Below are 19,868 nucleotides of genomic sequence, written 5' to 3'. Positions count from 1 at the left end.
TGTTTTTTAAATTTACAATAAATTAAAAAATGTTGTATCTATAATGATTTAGTGAGTGTCGGTTGTCACTAAGCTAGCTTGTGGCCGAGTGGGAAAGCTCTATATTTTAGTGACCGAACTTGAAGGTCGAATCTGAGTAGAAACATATGGTATTTCTTAAACAAACCATAACAATTTTGACATAAAACCTACTGTCGCTTGAAGTTTCCAAAATATTCATGGTAATTTCGGTATTTGAGGTGATTACCTTCCGGCATAGAATGATTGATACCACCTCAATTCTTCTAAGCCAGAATGTATTTGCCCCAAATACTGGATTCATTTTTGCTATTTATTTTTACCAATTTTAATTTCAATGACACTATTGTCAAGTATCGACAAATCTCGAATTTTTTTTTTTTTTATATAAAAATTAAAAACCAACTGGTAAATTATTTTCTCCATAAAAAAATCCTTCTAAAATTTTGAAACTATTATTAAACAAATAAACCCTTTATTTTAATAAAAATATATTTTTTTTTTCATCAGAATAATAGCAATATTCTATTAAATAAAATTTAACAACATTGTAAATTATCTGTCAACTTCTCAATTTCATTGTACAGATTAAATGACAATATTTACTTCTGTAAATCAATACTCGGTGATTTAATACATCATTGAATACGAGCAAACATCCGTTTGATTATTTATAGTAAAAAAAAAAAATTAAAACAAAAAATCTAATCGTTAATACACAGATAGTTTATAAATACCCAAGTATTTAATTTCAAAAATAAATTTAAAATTAAACCAGTTGCAATAAACACCATTGATTTAAATTTTTTAAAATATTTAAAAAATACCAATTATATATTTTATGGATTTTTAAAAAATAAATACCATATGGTGTAATAATACGATCTTAAAGTCTCGATAATGTCCAATGTATTTAATATCGCTGAAAGAAAAATGATTTATAACTTTAAAACTTGTAATTTATATCACTAACGATGCCCATAAATGGTCACTAATATACCATAGACCTTCCATCACACACACAGTCCACTCTTTTAATTATGTAACTGTAAAAAAATTTCATCAATATACAAAACAATGAAAAAATTCATAATTGCTTTCTGACATCAGGTTCGTTAGTTTATCATGCGTAATAAAATTGAGAATAGGTCATATTTTTAACTCGTCATTAATGAATGATTCTGCAAAATAAAAAATCAAATAAAAAACGTGAATATCTTGCACATGATATGATAATAAAAAATAAAATATTAAAAATATATATATGACAAGAATAAGATGAATAAAAAAAAAAAAAATGTTTTTTAAAGAAAGACCGCACTTTGTGTATTTATTGTAAGTATGGAGAATGGGTTTTTAATCAGTGCATTTTTTGACAATGACATGCCTCAGGGGGCCAACACCGGTAGTCCAAACACCCACAAATTTATCCTTGTTATTTATTTGTGGTATACAGACGTTTGTAAATTATACGTGCGTGCCCTCATTCAAAAATTCTGTCCTTTTTTTTTATTTATTTTTTTATCTTCTCAACACACATATACATAAACGTGGTAATTTTATTTTTGGATTTTAAGCTTTTATAATGATGCGGTAGTGAACAAGATGTGTCAAAAAAAATGTATATAAAAGCCACGAGGATATACTGAAGAAGGCCCTTGGGCAATTGCTACTGGTTTTATTTTTTATTTTAAAATTTAATATTGATTTTTTGGTTTTCACTTTTCTTGACAATGAACTTGAACATAGTACAATATAAGGGTGTAATGATTATAACGCGAGGATGGGTTTGATTGAAAATGTTACACTAAAATCAATGCTTGACTGGGTTGGCCATATGTCGAGTATAAAATTTTTTCAATGATGCCTTACATTGAGTAAATTAAAGGGAAGATTGTATTTTATTACTGCGCTCACCCTTTTTGCACACACTCTTGTAAATTTTTATTATTTATATATTTTTTATTTTTTTATTTTGTGGTTTTGTTTGTGGCACGTGATTATATGACTCAATATCCTGGTTACAATATTCTTGGGGATGATTTACCGGTTGAAATATCCTGAACAAAAATATTTGCGTATAAAATATATCAACAGAAAAAAAAAAAATTGTAAAACCTGATGGAGAGTGTTGCAAAATGTCGATTAGTTTTTAACACGTTTTGGGAATACTTGACAATAGTGTCATTAAAATTAAAATTGGTAAAAATAAAAAGCAAAAATGAATCTAGTATTTGGGGCAAATACATTCTGGCTTAGAAGAATTGAGGTGGTATCAATCATTCTATGCCAGAAGGTAATCACCCCAAATACTGAGAAACAACATATCTGATGAGTAGTATTATAGCCGAGTTTACTCAAAGAGAATGAGCGAGTTGCTCGTCAAATGGCTTGAAACTTACTACAGTTGTCACCATACTACAATTGTCGCTTCCATCATTAGCAAATTTGTTGGAGATAAAAAAACGAATATATTTACCGTAGATTCGATCATCTGATTCTGCGGCAGAAATCGAGCGCTTTCCCACTCAGCCATAAGCTAGCTTGGTAACCGCCGACACCCACTAAATCATTATAGACACATTTTGTAATTTATTGTAAATTTAAAGAACAATTACGCTTTAATTTCTCTTCAAAATATTTTCTGAAAAGGATTCATTAACTTGGATATTTTCTTTCAGAATTATTTCATCGAAAAAATTTTTTTCAAGATATTTTGATTATGATAATTAGTCGTGGCACGTGTTTTTAATTCTAATTTCAAGAGAAAATATAAACAAGACGAGTGTTTTTTTTTCTTTATGTTCTTTAAGATTATTAAGTCATTACAAAATTGTTGATCTAAGTTCAAGTGTCTATTAAGATAATACCAAGAAGTTAGTAAGTGTTTCGAATCTGTTTTTTAAATTTTTTATCGATACTGCTGACTTACAACTTCCGAAAAACATAACAAGAGTATACGCATGTAAAACATCTGCAGTTGATTTTCAAGCCAATTGTCCATGTGTGATCGCATTAGTGTATCATTAACAATAATTTGTCGTTGCGTTAAAGCTGTTTATACATGAGAGAATTTACCCGAAGATCGATGGAACTTTCACTAAACAATTATTGAAAATCTTAAACGTTTTTTTATTTTTTTTGTTGAATTTTATATAAAAGAAATAATAAAAGTAGCCAAAAAACGATTAGCAAAGACGATCGGTGTATTTTTGACCAGAATCATTAGTGCATCCTGCTGGTCAATGTGACATCTATTATGTCTTTCACGACTATTAATGGAAAATTGTGTTTTCCTTCTGTGTAAACTTTCAAACTATAACATTTATTTTCTCACACATTTTAATGTTTACTGATGAAATACTCTATATTTACTCAGTCAACGGTCAAATCATTTTAACCATCAATTGACGTTAATAATTTCAACGGAAAAATCAATTTCACCTCAAAAATTAAAATTTATCTCCAAAATATTTTGTGCTTTAATTTACGATATAAACATTTTTTGTTTTTCTTATAAAATTTTCATGGATTAAAAAATAAAAAAATTCTACATGAAAGTGTAAAAATCGATTAAATATCAAAAACGTATTTATCTTTATATGTTATTAAAATAATAATTATTTCTAGAATCTAGTAAGTTTATTCGTAAGTTGAAAAAGTCTAAATAAAATTTCGATATCTCGAAGATTCGACCATGAATTAAAATTCGATATATCAATTTTTTAAATAAAATGAGATTCAATAGAACTCGTCAGGAAAAAGCCATATAATTTCGATATCTCAATAGTTTTTAATTATTGACTAAGTAAAATGTTTGGCAGAAAATATATATATTGTTTGTTTATCTATAATTCTAAGAAATGTAGCTAATAAAAAATATGCTAAGTAAATATTAGCTAATTTACAAGTATTATAGCAATTGAAAAAATAGCCAAGTGACTATGAAAATTAGCTAAGGAAAATTAAAAAAGATTAATAAAAATAAAAAGATGTGGTTAAGAATTAAAATATTTAGTAAGTAAAAAATTGCTAAGTAAAATTTTCTACTAAAACATTTAGCTAAGAAAATATCTTCACGAAAATTATTTATAGATATTTTGTTATAATTTGACTAAGTAAAAAAAATATAAGTAAAATATGCAAGTAAAATCAGCGAGTTAATTTTCATTATTTTTCACATATTGTGTAACATTGACAATCAGTAGTCAAAGTTTTTATCTTTAAAATTTTGTTACAAAATATCGCTGGCTAAAACTAATATCGAATTTTATATGTTTTCTTACATTCTATGAATTCATTATGAAATTTAAAAAAAATCAAGAAAATTGATATATCGATTTTTTAAATTATCGGTTGAAAACTTTTTGAATATCAAATTGACTTTTCTTCAATCACATTTTATAAAATGCATTTACTGTTGAAATAATTATTATTCAACAAAGTATATTTTACTAATGATAAATACCTATTTTTAATATTAAACTCAATTTTTAACATTTTGCGATTCTAAATTTCAAACAAATGAAAAATTTCATAAAAACCAACAAAAAATTTTCTCATATGAATATTTTGTGCTTTAATTTACCTTTGAAAAAAAAGCATTTTAATTACAATTAATAATTTTTTTTTTTTAAATAAACAATATACAAAGCTTGAATAAATAAAAATTCTATAAAATATTCAAAATGACCGTTGCAATTTAACGCCATAAATAATCGCACAAAGTATTTATACATAGAAAAAAAAAAAAAAAAACTTGAGTATATATTTTTTAATTTTCACATGTAAGCCATGCATAAATGATCCAGTGTATGTATATATTTATATAAAGTACATGGAGGGTCTTTCTTGATGTCAAAAACCATTAATTTATCGTAAACTTGAGTTGGGGGGTCGTTTTTTCGTGGGACCACAGAAAGATTTTTGTTAGGTACAATCTTGACCCGGACTAATCGTCCAGGGGACAGGTGATCATGTTTTGTCGTGCCCCCTATTTTTTTTATTTTTATATTTTCTATACTACCAGGTAACTGACCATTCAGGCATGGATTTTATATAAATAACTGTGATGCTATTTACTCACTAGTTTCGCGGACCCTTCTAGATTTATTTTTGTTCAATCTGTCCCTATGCAAATCCCTTATTTTTTTTTTTTATTTTTCATTTTTATAAATTTTACAATTTATCATTTACCTGGGACAATGATACTTGTCAATTTTTAAAATTTTAATATATCTAAATTTATTTTTTCTAAATATCATATTTCTTTTTTTTATATTTTTTTTTTTAAATTATTTAAGGAAGTTTGGTTTTTCAATACAGCTTAATTATTTCTTATTATTTTTCATAAATTTTTATTCAACTTATAACTTACATAATTACGTAATTATTTTTTTATCTCAATTTTACTTTTCTTTATTTTTTTTTTATTCAAGTCATCATTCTTTTTTAGAGAGTACTTTTTATAATTTGATAATGACTACCTTGGTAAAAGTATCAAAGGAGTAAGCATTCATTTTTTTTTGTTTTTTAAAGTGAAATCGTCAAGGTTTTATAGACTAGTATAGGTGGGAGTCCATCACGACCCTAAAAAACTTTCTTTTTCAACGATAACGAGATAAAGTGAATTTTACGTCTCTATACAGTCAAAGAAAAATAAATTTAGAAAAAAAAAGGGTAGAGAAAATAATAGAGATAATAAAAGTTAAAAAGTTATTAACGTTGTTCATTAATTACTTTGTTTCTTTATACATTTTTGACTTGATTATATAGATATCATTCATGAAAATCAAGAATTCTAGTGGAAAAAAAATCTATAAATTATATTTTAATTATTTTAAACATAAATTAATATTATTAATAATTAAAATATAAATTTAATTTGAAATTTAGATATTTTCAAGTCAAGAAAATAGTCCAACAAATTGTCGATTGATTTATTAATAACAAAAAATAAAAAAATAATGCAATTTAATAAATATATAAATTAATTAAAAAAGAATGTTATTTTTATTATTATTAAGCAGTTCATATTATGTTGAAATAATAACTTGTGACAACAAGTTTGAGACGATAACAAAAAGCTTATATAATGGACCTTTGCAGTTTGTAAAGCTTTAAAATCCAAGACAAGACTCCAATATATACGAGAGACTTGTGTCCATATCATTTTCTCTTTTCTATCTCTTTCATTTTCTCTTAAACTTTCGTCTGGGAGTTAATTTCACAGCATTAACAGTCGAAAGAGTGCGAACAAAAGGCACCCTTGAGAATACAAGAGTATAGGCCGAAAGATAAGGTATAAAAAAAAAATAATAATACAGTAGAAAATATAAAATACCAAGATGTCTTGTGACTCTGAATATAAATGCTTCAATTTTTCATATTTTTTATATTTTACTATATATATTTTGCAACACAACAAACCAAGGAACTGTACATTCTCTTCAAAAAAATTTAAAACGACTAAAACTTTTTTTTTTTTATTTATCTCTAATAATCATTAAAAAATTTACAAAATATTAAATTTTTTTTTTCAATTTAAATTAATGATAATCTAATGTGTTTTTATTATTATTATATTTTTCTTATTTTCATTTAATTAAACTCAAGTTAAACAAAATATGTTCAAAATTTTTCTGATTAAATATATTTGTAAATATTTTTTGAGCTTTATAATGTCAAAAAATTGAGTATAAATATTTTAAAAAAGTATAATTATCAGCTAAAGTTTCCGGTAATTAAATATATATGATACAAATGCATTGAATCAACCGATATTGTTCAGTGTACCCTTGTTCAAATGTTTACAACTCAAGTATCAAATTCAGTCAGACACTGATGCATTTGAATTGAGCCATATCCCTTTTACCAATCAGAATATAAATGAATAGATTTTCAAATGGCATCATCTTGTTATTGAATTTCAAAAATTTAATAATTCAAATATCCTAAATAATTCAACAATATAAAATGACAGAAAAATTTTCCACCAAAAAAAAAAAAAAAAACAAACTTCAATTATACTTTATAAATATATATTAGAAATCTATTTTAAAATTGAATAAATCATCAAGCTATTCTATATCGAAAAAAAAAATAAAAAATAAATTAAATTCTGGCATTTGCTTGTCGATTTAATGCCAAGAGCCTAAATTTGACCCTCGACGTCAGTGTTGACCCCTATCTTCACCAGTGAAAAGTCAAATAATTGAGTGCAACTCAAAAATTCTATAAGTTATTTATACATTGGCGCAATACTTGACAAATTAATACGTGTCTGCATCAACAAGCTGCAGGTTATGAAACAAACTCAAAAAAAAAAAAGTCTACCCAATTAATAGTAAAGAAAAAAAAAACCGTTTTTTTTTTTTGTGTTCGAAGAAGAGAAAAAAAAAAGTGAGCATTGGCATGTTTGACGCTTGATGTACGTTAGGTACCAGAGGTCGTTCATGATCATCAGGAGCAAAGAGCACATAGGGGTGCATATCACCCAGTCCAACTATTGTACCCAGGGGTGCAGAGGTTTTGGGCTGTATGACCTATGATTGACCTGGTATCGGTACAGACCCTTTGGCCCTTGGCACACATTATAATCCACGAAAACCTTGGTCCCCTTACTTGGCATATTATCGAAATGCAACAATAATCAATTTAGCCAATGTAAAAAATTTATTGAATTATTAAAATCATAAGAAAATGTTGAATTTTATATAAAATTTTATAACCTATATAAATGGCGGAGAAATGGTACTGCCCATTATTCACACCCCTCTCCAAGTTGACTCACCTACCCTCATTGGCTGTCGCCCTCTTTTACTGACCTTTATATGTGCTTTCAATCTCACTTTATCCCTGATTTTGATTTAAATTATTTCAACGCTACATATATCAATGTCCAACGACACATTCTGAAATATAATATTCAATATTTTTCTTTTTTAAATTTAAAATTTGATCTTAGTGCTATTGACCGATAAATACTTGTTTAGTTTAAATCATAACTTGCTTATCATATTGATCATCATCCAAGTTATATCAAAACAATAAAAAACAAGTATCAAATGACTAGAATATATATCTAATTTTCTAATAATAAAAAAAGTTAATTGCAATTATTCTTAAAAATTAATTTCAAAATGTAAAAAAAGTATAATTTTAGACAAATATTTTTAAACAAAACTGTCAGATACATTGATTTACACAACAAGTAGAAAATGTTATATATATTTTCACCAACAATCAACAACTATAGACAGACATTCAAAGAATCCCGCGTATCTTGAATGTTCGCGCGTGCGCCAGATAAAGATAGCGGGTCTCCTGAGTTCTTGGCAATCAAGTACAAGTATACCGAGTGAAAAAATATAAAAAGAAAAAAAATATTAAGAATATATAAATGTGTGTTGGTATATATATGTGTATAAAAAGATCCAAGAAGGCACGAGACAGAAGAAGAAAGACAAGTTGATAGTATCAGACTGTGATCAAAGTGAACAAAAATGATGAAAAAAAAAAAAAAAAAAAGATAAAGAATGTGAATGAGTGAGATGAAAATATCAAGAGGTCGAAGTCGAAGAAAAAGTAAAGTGGATACTTCCACTTGGATGGATAACGTGTGCGACACAGTATGTATATATATTTGAAGAAAAAAAAGGGGGGTTATGAGGGGGGGATGTTATAGTAGTAACCATAGCCAATGAGAGGTACATCAGGGCGCGCCCTGTACTCGACCCCACCCTCAGTTGTCATGGTTACTGACGAACCGCGCGAAACCGACGAGGTCGTCAGGGCCGGGTTGGTGGGGGCAGCCAGGTCGGTGTCAGGGGTCGCCTCCGTCGGCAGTCGGTCTCTGGTTGGCCTCAAGAATAGTTGGTTAAAGCTATACGGAAATCTCTAGCTTATTTCATGATCAATTTTCTTATACTTGATCTATACATTATAGTGACCTAACAAAATTAAAAAAAAAAAAAAAAACGCATTAATTATACATACATACCAGGAAATCATATTTTTCAAATCAAGTGAATAGAAAATTAGTTTTTTGTTTTTATCTTGTTTTCCTATTTTTTTTTAGCTTTTTAATAAAATTTTGTTTTTTGTTTTTTTTTTTATGAAAAATTGTTGATTATTTATGGTATTTTTTATTTTTAAATATTTTTGATAAGTTCAAGTGTTTGATGGGTGTCAGTGAAATTATTTAAAAAAGACGGAAAAGTGCTAATAGGTCAATATCAATTAGCTTGAATTATTATCAGACGAAATGTTGCTAATGTTAAAGCTCATATCACAAAAGTGACATTGATTAAAAATAAAAGTTAATAATAAAAAGACATCAATGATTTTTGTGAAGTGAAAATATTTAAATATCATTTTTCATTTGCAAAACAAAATATTTAGTTTATTGATTTACTTTGTTTTTATCATATTGATATTTTAATGATTTTACACTTTGGATTTATGCAATTAAATAATACATCATTGATTAATAAAATTAATAATTTTGTGTTTTGTGAGTAAGGACGCGCGCCTTAGTGCGCGCGCCCTTTTAATTTTTTTAATATTAAAAAGATTAATAGTTACAAATTATCATGGTGTTTAAATTAAAAATGTCGACATCAATATTGACTTGTACTACTTTTTTACTTAGACATTCAATGCACTGTCATACATGAAAGCAATAAATTAAACACTGAACAATTTGAAGAATAAAAAAGTCAACAAAAGCTTTAATAAAAAAAAAAAATTTTTAATAATTAAATAATTTAAATTTATTAAAAAAAAAAAAACAAAAAGTGCAAGTAGAAAAAATCATCACTTGTCAGACACATAAAACGACAATAGATATTTCAAAAATAAAAATAAAATTTTATCTTGTAAAGGATATACATTAATAACAAAGGGGTAAAAAGCAGAAAGCAAAAAAAAAAAAAAAAGTGATAACCGCTGTTAGCGGTAGTTTTAAAAAAGGTTGACGGTTAAGGAAGTCAGGGTGGTTCGTGGGGGTTCAGGTGGTGCGGACGCCCTGGCGACTGCCGGGGTGGTGTATCCGCCCGCGACGGCAAGCTTGTTCCCTGGTCGTGTACCAGCGGGACATCATCACCCCGAGCTTACCGGCACATTGGAGCTGGGGTTCCCGCCACGTGGCACCACCGCCTCCATGGCGTTGGTGGCCCCACCATCATCACCATGGACATCGCGGGACCCTGGTACAACACTTGTTGGAAATGGTACAAATATTAATAATCAAAATGGTAATAATAATAATAATAATCAAGTACAAAATAATGGATTACAAGTATGTCCACCACCAATGACACAATCACATTTAACACCATCAGCAACACCAGAAGATATAACATGTCTTGTACCAGTTGGTGGTGTATTGACACCACGGGATCCATTACCACCTAGTACAACACCAGGAAGTCAAGCAAATAGTTCACAATCAGGAAGTTCACAAAATGACAAATCTCAAAATGTTGAGTGTGTTGTTTGTGGTGATAAAAGCAGTGGTAAACATTATGGCCAATTTACGTGTGAAGGTTTGTTACTTTTATATTTTATTTATTTTTCCTTTTTTTTTATTTTATTTATGATATTTTTAATAAATATATACTCGTGTTGCGAATTATACTGCGTGGTATTTATTATTCATGGGATAAAATATATATATAAAATTAAATTAAATAATTATCATTAATAACTCAGTGGGGTGTGTGTTGCCTGAAACGCTTACACCTCCGTTAGGATACTAATAACGATGTAACGGGCCGCCCACAACTTCTGACCACTTCCATTTGAATATATACTTTTATGTTTGTGTTTCGCACTTGTATCAAAGTTTTTTCTATAAACGTGGTACCAGCTATTCATTATAAGCCAAGTCGTCTTTAATGTATAATCATATTCACATTTTATGACAAATATTTTTAATCAACAAGATTTTTTTTATCATGGATTTCTTTTTTTTCTTCGTTCTGTCTTCTTTGGATTATCTTGAGGGTTTTTTTTTTTTTTTTCGTTCTATAATGCATATAGTTTTAGTGTATCTTTTTTTTTTTCTGATTTAATTTATCGCTGGTGTGGATTGTGGAAGGTCTGAACAAGGGTTCGAATGCCAGTTGATAACAGAGAATAATCGCAAGTTTTTTGGGAAAGAAAAAATAGATAAACTTGATTTTCGAAAAAAGTGTCAATAGTCGATTTAAATTAATTGAAATAAACCACTAAATTTTCTAACAGTATAGATTTAAACTGAAAATTTATCAATTTTTAAGAACAATAAGTTTTTTTATCTACCAAAAATTTAATTATTAAACTGTCAATTTTTTTGCTTCTATAATTTACTAAAATAATTAAATATAATTTTTTTATCAATTCAAATTTTCTTTATAATATATATTTTTTTCAATACGGAAATATTATTTTACAACAAATATTATTGCTAATCTCATCAATATGGATAATTTTCCATATTAATTTTTTTTTTTATCATAATTATACATATAGCTAGGTCATTTGAATATCATCATTGATCGCACATAAATTCATAAAATAATATTCAATGATAAACGTATGAATATTACCACACGTGTAAACAAAAGATACACATAAAATTATATTGCAATTTAATTCACAGAATGAAGGCAATGCATCGTTCATAATACAATCAAAAGTCTTGTATATATATTAACAACAACAACAACAACTAACGCACTGTGAGATTGGAATTTCACTGATATACATTTTATTATTTTTCATGAGTCATACATATTGATTAGTCAAGCCAACCATCAATAAAATATCTCATCATATTATTTTTCTACATGACTGTGAGACACTAAATTGTCTAATTGTCTACAACACATATTTTATCATAAACTTTTTTAAAAATCTGGGCCATCAATTAATCAGACAAATATATCACTATTAAAAAAAATTATTTATAATTATTCATTTGACATCGATTGACATTAAAATCAATTCATATATAATAATAATAATAATATTATTCTCAACAATTGTCGTACGATTACCTATATCAGTCAATTATCAATTTATTATTAAAAATTAAATTTTAAGTGATGATGCATACAATTGACCATCTTATTAGTAATTACAATGCATTCCAAGAATTATTTTCTACAACTTATTTATCATTTCAATGATTAAAAAAAATTTATCAATTTATTTTTATTTGTTCAATAAATAAATTAAAGAAAAATATATTTTTTTTTCCTCTATAAATAACTAGAATATTATAATTAATTTTTATTTTTTTTATTAAGCTATAGCTGTAATTATTTTATATAAAAAACAAGTTGTTTAAATATATATATCATTTTGTGTTGTGTATTAAATTGAACAACGGTTATTTTTTTTTTTCTTTTTGATAGTTGGGTATCATTCAAACGCGTGAAAAATATAATGATTAATGAGTTAACTGGGCAAGGGTCAAATATATAGTATGGAGTTTCGATGTGTTGAGTCCCACGAAAGGGATATAGGGCCCAATTTTAGTAAGGGCCTTTCTACCTGTAAGGCTGTAAATATATACCGATGGGAAATTTGTGCAGTATAAAATATATAAGTTAAATGTTTATACAGCCCATCTTGGAAAACTGGTATTAAACTACTAATTCAACTTACTAACTCAATAACTACTTTAACAGGTTTTGCTAAAAACCTACTCATCACTTTTACTTGTTCTTGGGTGGACAAGTGGTCATTTTATATATATGTACATGAAAATTATATTCTTCTTCATGTTGGTTGAACAATTCATAGCTGAATTTCTAGTTTTGATCACAAGGGTCTGTTGGATATGGTTTCCTTATATTGACTAACCGCGAAATTCACAAAAAGGGAACATTAATCTGCCGATTACAGAATATCTGGTAACACCCATTTCAAGTAACCTAGCCAAGGTACATGTTTCACATGTCTTTGGATTTATATTCTCACATTTTCATTGCTCTTTGTGTGTCCATGTCAAGACTTTAAAAATTTATTCTTGTTAATTTTTTTTTTAGTTTTATTTTTTATACTCTTATTAATTTTATTAATTGAAATTAATTTTTGATGATGATTAATATTCAATTTGTTCTATTACTTTATAAAAATTGGATAAAAAAATTTTTACTTTGAACAAGTTGTAGGAAAATTTGATAATTTTTTGGAGGTTTTAGTTTTTTATTTAATTTAATTTTTAATAATTTTTTTTCAATTATTTAAATTTGAGTTAATTTAAAATTTATCGACTTTTTTTAATTTATAATTATCAGTTTAAAAAAATTGATCCAAATATTTAACAGATGAAAAAAAAAATTCCATTTGTTTTTTTTTTTTTTTTAATTCATAAATTATGTTCATTATCGTTTTACAATATTATTACAATATTGTAAAATATGCATCGTCACTTCATCAACATTCAGAAATAAAAAAAAAATTATGAATAAATTAATGAATATTGTCATATAAATTTTTTACGTCCAGCAAAATGTAACATCACATAAAATAATAATTTTTTTTTTTTTCTCAACTCTACTTGTATTTAATAATTCTATGATTTGATCTACTTTTTCAACTTGCATATGATTAATTATTCTAATTCTCAATGTATTATAATTTCTCAATTTCTAGTTTTTTACATTTTTTTTTTACAATTTATTAATTTTTTTTGCATCTTTTTTTTTTTGCAACTTCAAACTTTCCTGTATACATAGCCAGATATATTTCTTGAGCTCGTTATAAACGAGTTCCTCAGTGTATAGATTCATACCTTGTGTGTGTTTACTAACGACAACTCCATACCCATTGACTAATAGACCGTGACAATTCGTTTACCACACTATTATGCAAGTCAACCGTGAGAAAATGAGAATCTTTTATTAATCCAGTTTTTTTCATCAAGTTAACACATTTTTATAATGTTCATATTATTAATTTATTATTAATATTAGTTATCTAAATTTACATTTTAAAAGTTATTTTAAAATTCATTTAAAATAGTAAACAGGCGTAACTCCAACAAGACAACCTCCAAGTGTAAAAAAAATTGCATAAAAATATTTTAAAAATAAACAAAAATTGAATTTAAATTTCAACATATAAATTTTTAACATAGCTAATATTAATTTTAAACAAAATAAATATATTTTGACTATAATTTAAATATATTTTTCTATTTAAAAAATCACAATGACATGTAAAAATTAATTTAATAATACTGTGGGTAAACTAGACTAAAATAACAGCAAGAATAGCCAATTCAACTGAGTGTTAAGACTCGGTGTTTGCAAATAATGCAGTAAGATTGTTGTCAGGTTCTTCAGGGTGTACCCTTGATACAGTACACAGTTTGACTATTTACTCTTTCAGTGTACTTGCGGCTACGTACAAAGGAATTTACCAGAGCGTGTTCATTTACGAATAGACCAAGACCATGTCAGTCTATTTTACTCTCTCTCTCTCTTTTACTTTCAGTATTAGTCAAAATATATACACAACATGAATAATATATAACATTAAACTTGTAAACAGAGTGAGATAGAAAAATTGAGAATGTCCGTGATCGTTTCTTGATTATAATAATTACCAGTACAGACCGGTGTTTTTTTAATACTCAAAATTATTGTTTGTGTGTCGTGCACAAGATCATACGTGTCACACAAACTCTGTATAATTATAATTTAAAAAAAAAAAAAAGTCTCATAAATAGTACATGTAATATTTAACAAAAAATAAATATTAAAAATTAAAAAAGTGATAATTGTATAATTTGAATTTGCAAAAAAAAAATCATAAATAAATGAAAATAATTTGTTAATTTTCCAAATAAAATTCACCATCTTTTATTTAAAGTTTCAATTAGAAAAAAAAAACTATGATTGTGTGAAAATTTTTAAAAAAGGGAATAGATTTTTACCAATGAAGAGACAGTTGTGTGCCAGTTGGGCTTCATTCTATTTCTTCCAAATTCTCATTCGTCCCTTAATTTAAACTCACAAGTATCTTGAAAACTTTTATATATATTTGACTCTTATACTTGAATATCTTGACAAGGGTCTGTAACACTGAAAGAATATAACCCACAACAAATAAAATATCCTTATATACTTCCTCATTTTTTCGTTTTTCTTTGTGGCATATTTTCATGGTTATACACATGCCAATATTTCACAAAGCATAAATAATAAAAAAAAGAAAAAGAAAAGAAGCCAGACATACCACAGACCCCGCGAGCTAATCACCATAATGAGATCATATTATATTATTCAGTTCTGGATAATCTTTATTAATCTTATTTCCCTTGATTATACCAGTGTTGGAATTCATGTGTTTGTGTCTGTGTTCATATACGTATATGCAATTTAGAAAGTTGTCTTTAACACAAGTAAATATCTTACTTATTATTTTTATTATTATTGTTCTCATACACAATTTAACATACCGCCACTGAAACAATTGACTTTTGTTGCTGGGCTAAAATTCATGTTAACTTGTCCTTCTTTATTCGAGGGTACGAAACAATTAGTATACATAGTTATAAGTGTTTATAGTATACTACATGTATGTGTTTATAATATATATATACTTAATTATCACCTTGCGTGATATAATTATTATTATTAGTATTATTAAATTGTATTCATTGTTAATTTATTTAGCTTAATTTAAAAATAATATTCGTAGAAAAATGGAGGGTTTATTTTCATTTAAATTAAATAATGTTTTTTATTTGTTTATTTAGTTTTTTTTTTTTTTATAATTATAGGGTATTGTGGTTATTAAAAAATACATGTCGATGCCAAAATATATAGCAAATTTTTTGAATATAAATTTTGCAAAAGTCAATGGTAAAATTAATTTAATTACATGAATATTTTATTGAATATTCAAATTAAATTGTATCGATTTTAATTAAATATTATTTATAAATTTTTTTTATTTAGTTAAAATATATGCCATTGTGATTTGTGAAATTAATTTTATTTATTTTGAGTATTATTTGTCATCAAAGATTTAAACAGTTGAATATTTTTTGAACAGTTGTTTAATTAATTTGAGGGAGTCACTGTACTTATGACACCATGGATAAAGTTTATATACATAATGCCAAACTGGATGCATCCTCTGTGACCAATTATTCCACTAACGAAGCTCTTTTTTTTAATTTTTATCATTGCCACAAAGTTGATGCATTTTTTTTGATACTGTTTTTTCTTTTTAACCAAGATGAGCTATTGTTTTTTGTTGTTATTGTTGTTAGTAAATATAACCAAGCTTATACAAAAATGCAATATGATAATTAATTATAACAATGTCCTTAATTTAACGCTGAGAAATTGAAATTAACTATACATATATTACATCAAACTAACAACTGTGCAATATCACTAGCGCGCGCTTCCTTTTTAAAATTATATTATTAAAACTAGATAATTAATAACTAGAAAATTATAATTTAATAATACACTGAGAAATAAATTTTTCATTATTTATCAAGTATATTAATCCAAAAAAAAATATAACAATATTATTTTTAAATTCCACCTTCAATTTTCTAAGCTCACGAATTATTTTTAGCACCCTTAAATAAATTTCATCCCCATTGATAATTTTCTTCATCCCAAATCTCTCTCGCTATATTAAAAAGTAAAAAATATTTATAAACAATTACAAATTATTGTCAAAAGTATATATTTTTCGTTGATATTTATTATAAACATTTTACAGATATATATACATCAAATATACATATGCGTATAAATTTTATATGTACACGGTTTATCCTGATAAGTTAGAGAATCCAGTCACGTCGTTGGAAGAAAGACCTTGCTGAGATAAAAGAGGTGGAATTGTTTGAATTTATGCACGGCTTTTGCTAGCAGACCAGCTTCAACTGTATACCGGCATAGTTTTATTGTGGACATATGTTCAGCATTACTCTTCTACCTACCTTATTTAAGTCTCAAGTTTTTTTTTATATTCATTTATTTTTTTTTTCCTAAATTTGTATGCATAAATCTTTGCTCTCTGTTGTCTTTCATACAAAATATATATAATTTTATAAATGTTTATATTTATATTATTTATCATTCTCATACAGCATACAAAACTTTATAAAAATATATAAACTTGTTCATACACATTTAACTCGTAATAATATTTTATTTATTTAATTTTTAATAATAATTTAAGTTTTTAAAAAATAAATAAAACTGGCATATTAACACTCAATATATTTGATATCCACATAACAACACGCAAAAGCTATTTTATCTTGGCATTAAATATCTACCTCATTCCATAACATTCCAACAATCCCATTAGCCCACAAGTACCCCCTTCTTTTAATCCAACGCATATGAATTTTTTTTTTTTTTTTTTATTTCATCTTTATATACACGTAAAATCAAATTTTTACATCTTATAATTTTATAAACACATGAGAATATGAGAGGCCAATATGCAATGCGTGTTTGCATGTTTCAGGAAATGTGAATTTTTTTTTTCCAAAATTCATTTCATCATTTTTATAAATCAAAAAAAATAAATATAATATATAAGCAGTAACAATATATGCTGAATAATAAAATGAAATAAATAAAAATATATAAAGGGTGAGTTAAAACTATGCTGATACTGTACACTACGTCTCGCGGCCGGGTCATTTCCACGGCGTGGGATTGAATTACGTGCGTGTAACGAGCCGCCGGCGGCATCATCATTGGTCAGAATTGCGATTTTATTTTTTCCACGAGAAAAAAAAAAAAAAAATATAAATTAAAAAACAAAATATAAATGTATGTACAAAATACACATACCTTATATTCAACTACGAAACAAGCCTTCCACTTTCTTGTGGAAGATGAGATTGATGTTAATATATATTTTTTTGTTTGTGTTTGCTATAATGCATGTGTGTGCTATATGCGATGTATATTCGTCTATATTTTTTTTTAATATACTACCTTTATGTATATAATTTTCTGGCCACATGTGCGTGAGCCAAGAAACCAGATTCTTGGGTTTATATATTTTTTATTCTTCAACATTTTACTTAAAACATACCGTCTTGATATATCGTACGCAAAATAAAACAATTATTATGAGAATTTATTTTTTTTTTTTTTTTTTACAAAAATAATAATAAGTTGAGGATACTTTATTGTAAGGGCAAATCAACATTGCCAATTAGACAATAATTTTTTTATTTTTTTTTTTTGCTAGTTTATAATATTTTAATTTTATATTCAAGAAAATTTAAATAATCATTTTAATTTATCGACCAAGATAACGAGCGCTACGTACGTAGAATAAAATATTTTTATTTAATTTATTGAAAAATAAAAAATACATTTTCAATTGAATATGTTTTTTCTTTTTAAAAAAATAAAAAATTGATTTTTTTTTTCCGACAAATTTAAGAGAAAAAAATTTGTCAATAAATAATTGTCCAACTTTTTCTATCAATTTTTTTTTATTTAAAAAAATTATTTCTCAAACTAAAAGTTAATATACTTGTTGTAAATAAATTTTTGTTTAAAAATAAATAATTCTAGTTGAAAAAAAAAAATAGGACTTAATAATAAATTTTTGTTTTTTTATGATTTCAGGATGTAAAAGTTTTTTCAAACGAAGTGTCCGAAGAAATCTTACGTATTCCTGTCGAGGGAATCGAAATTGTCCAATTGATCAACATCATCGAAACCAGTGTCAATTTTGCAGGCTCAAAAAGTGTCTGAAAATGGGCATGCGCCGGGAAGGTATGCATTGTACTGAACCTTTTACAAAAATTAAATTTTTCATCTCTTTTATATACGCAATTAAAATTTCTATATTAAAAAAAAAAACAAAAAATTAATAAATAACATATTTTAAATATGTTCATATCTACATTTGTATATAACCAACTAATTAGTGATTAAGTTGTAATGACCGGTGATCACGGTCGCCCCCCTTGAAGATTGATATAATGACTCCCTCTGGCAAATCGAGCCAATTAAATAACGATGTAATTTTTCACTTGGTATTTCAAGCTTATCGGTGTCAATTATCATAAAGAACAAAATGAAAAAAAAAGAAATAAAATTCTTCATCATTATATCGTCGTGTACATATAAGATGATTGACTAACGATTTAATTTTTTTAATGATTAGAGACCACTATTAAAATATATAAGAAAAATAAAAAAATACGAAAAATAATAAATAAAAAATAAAGACGATAAAAGGATCAGCGTGTTTTGGCACCTGTTCAATGTGGCGTGACTCGATCTCCGAGGCCTCCTCTGACCCCCAGGACCTTTCGGTGACTGACTTCTGTCGCCGGTGCGCCACCAATTTTTCATCAGGCACGTGGCAACAGTGAAAGTAACCCCACTGAGCAAAAAACTTGATTCGTTTTTATTTTTATTTATTTATTTTTTTTGATTTTTTTATCCTTACTCTAATCTTGTCTTGTTCCCTGTATCCATGATCTTCTTAAAAGCATCAACAGAAAAAATAAAAATATATAAAATAAATAATCCAGCTAGGTTTAATACATGCACCATGCAAAATACCATAAAGCGCATTTCATTCGATAAAAAAATAAAGAGAATAAATAAAATTTAAAATGTTTTTTTTTTTAAATGCGTTACCGACCCTAGTACATATCGGAGATTCACAAGGAAATTACGGTCAGGCAAAGAATAAAGAGTCGAAGGAGGAGAATGAGGAGGTGGCCGAACGTGTTTCATGGGGTCTGGTAGTAGTTGGGTAAAGATTTAATTGCGGATTGCGCGCGGCCCAGTGCCGCGGAACAGCCCGTGAATACGTTCTCACGCCTTTCCCTCACT

The 19,868-nt window shown here is 26.6% G+C and overlaps 1 protein-coding gene across 2 annotated transcripts in view; it reads left to right on the top strand.

Moving 5' to 3' along the window:
* Positions 1-8,863: 8,863 nt before the first annotated feature.
* The window catches only part of LOC122851290 (steroid receptor seven-up, isoforms B/C), a 40,166-nt gene continuing 29,161 nt past the window's right edge, over positions 8,864-19,868 (top strand). Inside the window, exons 1-3 of one of the 2 annotated variants that reach the window (XM_044150423.1) lie at positions 8,864-10,274; positions 10,362-10,565; positions 18,645-18,794. In XM_044150423.1, the coding sequence (XP_044006358.1) occupies positions 10,181-10,274; positions 10,362-10,565; positions 18,645-18,794 (448 nt within the window). In that variant the 5' untranslated portion in view covers positions 8,864-10,180. Of the gene's footprint in view, positions 10,566-18,644; positions 18,795-19,868 lie in introns of both variants that reach the window. The other variant, XM_044150422.1, reaches the window with a different exon arrangement.

This window comes from Aphidius gifuensis, linkage group LG3, assembly GCF_014905175.1.
Source record: "Aphidius gifuensis isolate YNYX2018 linkage group LG3, ASM1490517v1, whole genome shotgun sequence".
Lineage (NCBI taxonomy): Eukaryota > Metazoa > Arthropoda > Insecta > Hymenoptera > Braconidae > Aphidius > Aphidius gifuensis.
The sequence above is the reverse complement of the archived record's forward strand: the minus strand, read 5'-3'. Positions and strand labels throughout refer to the sequence as shown.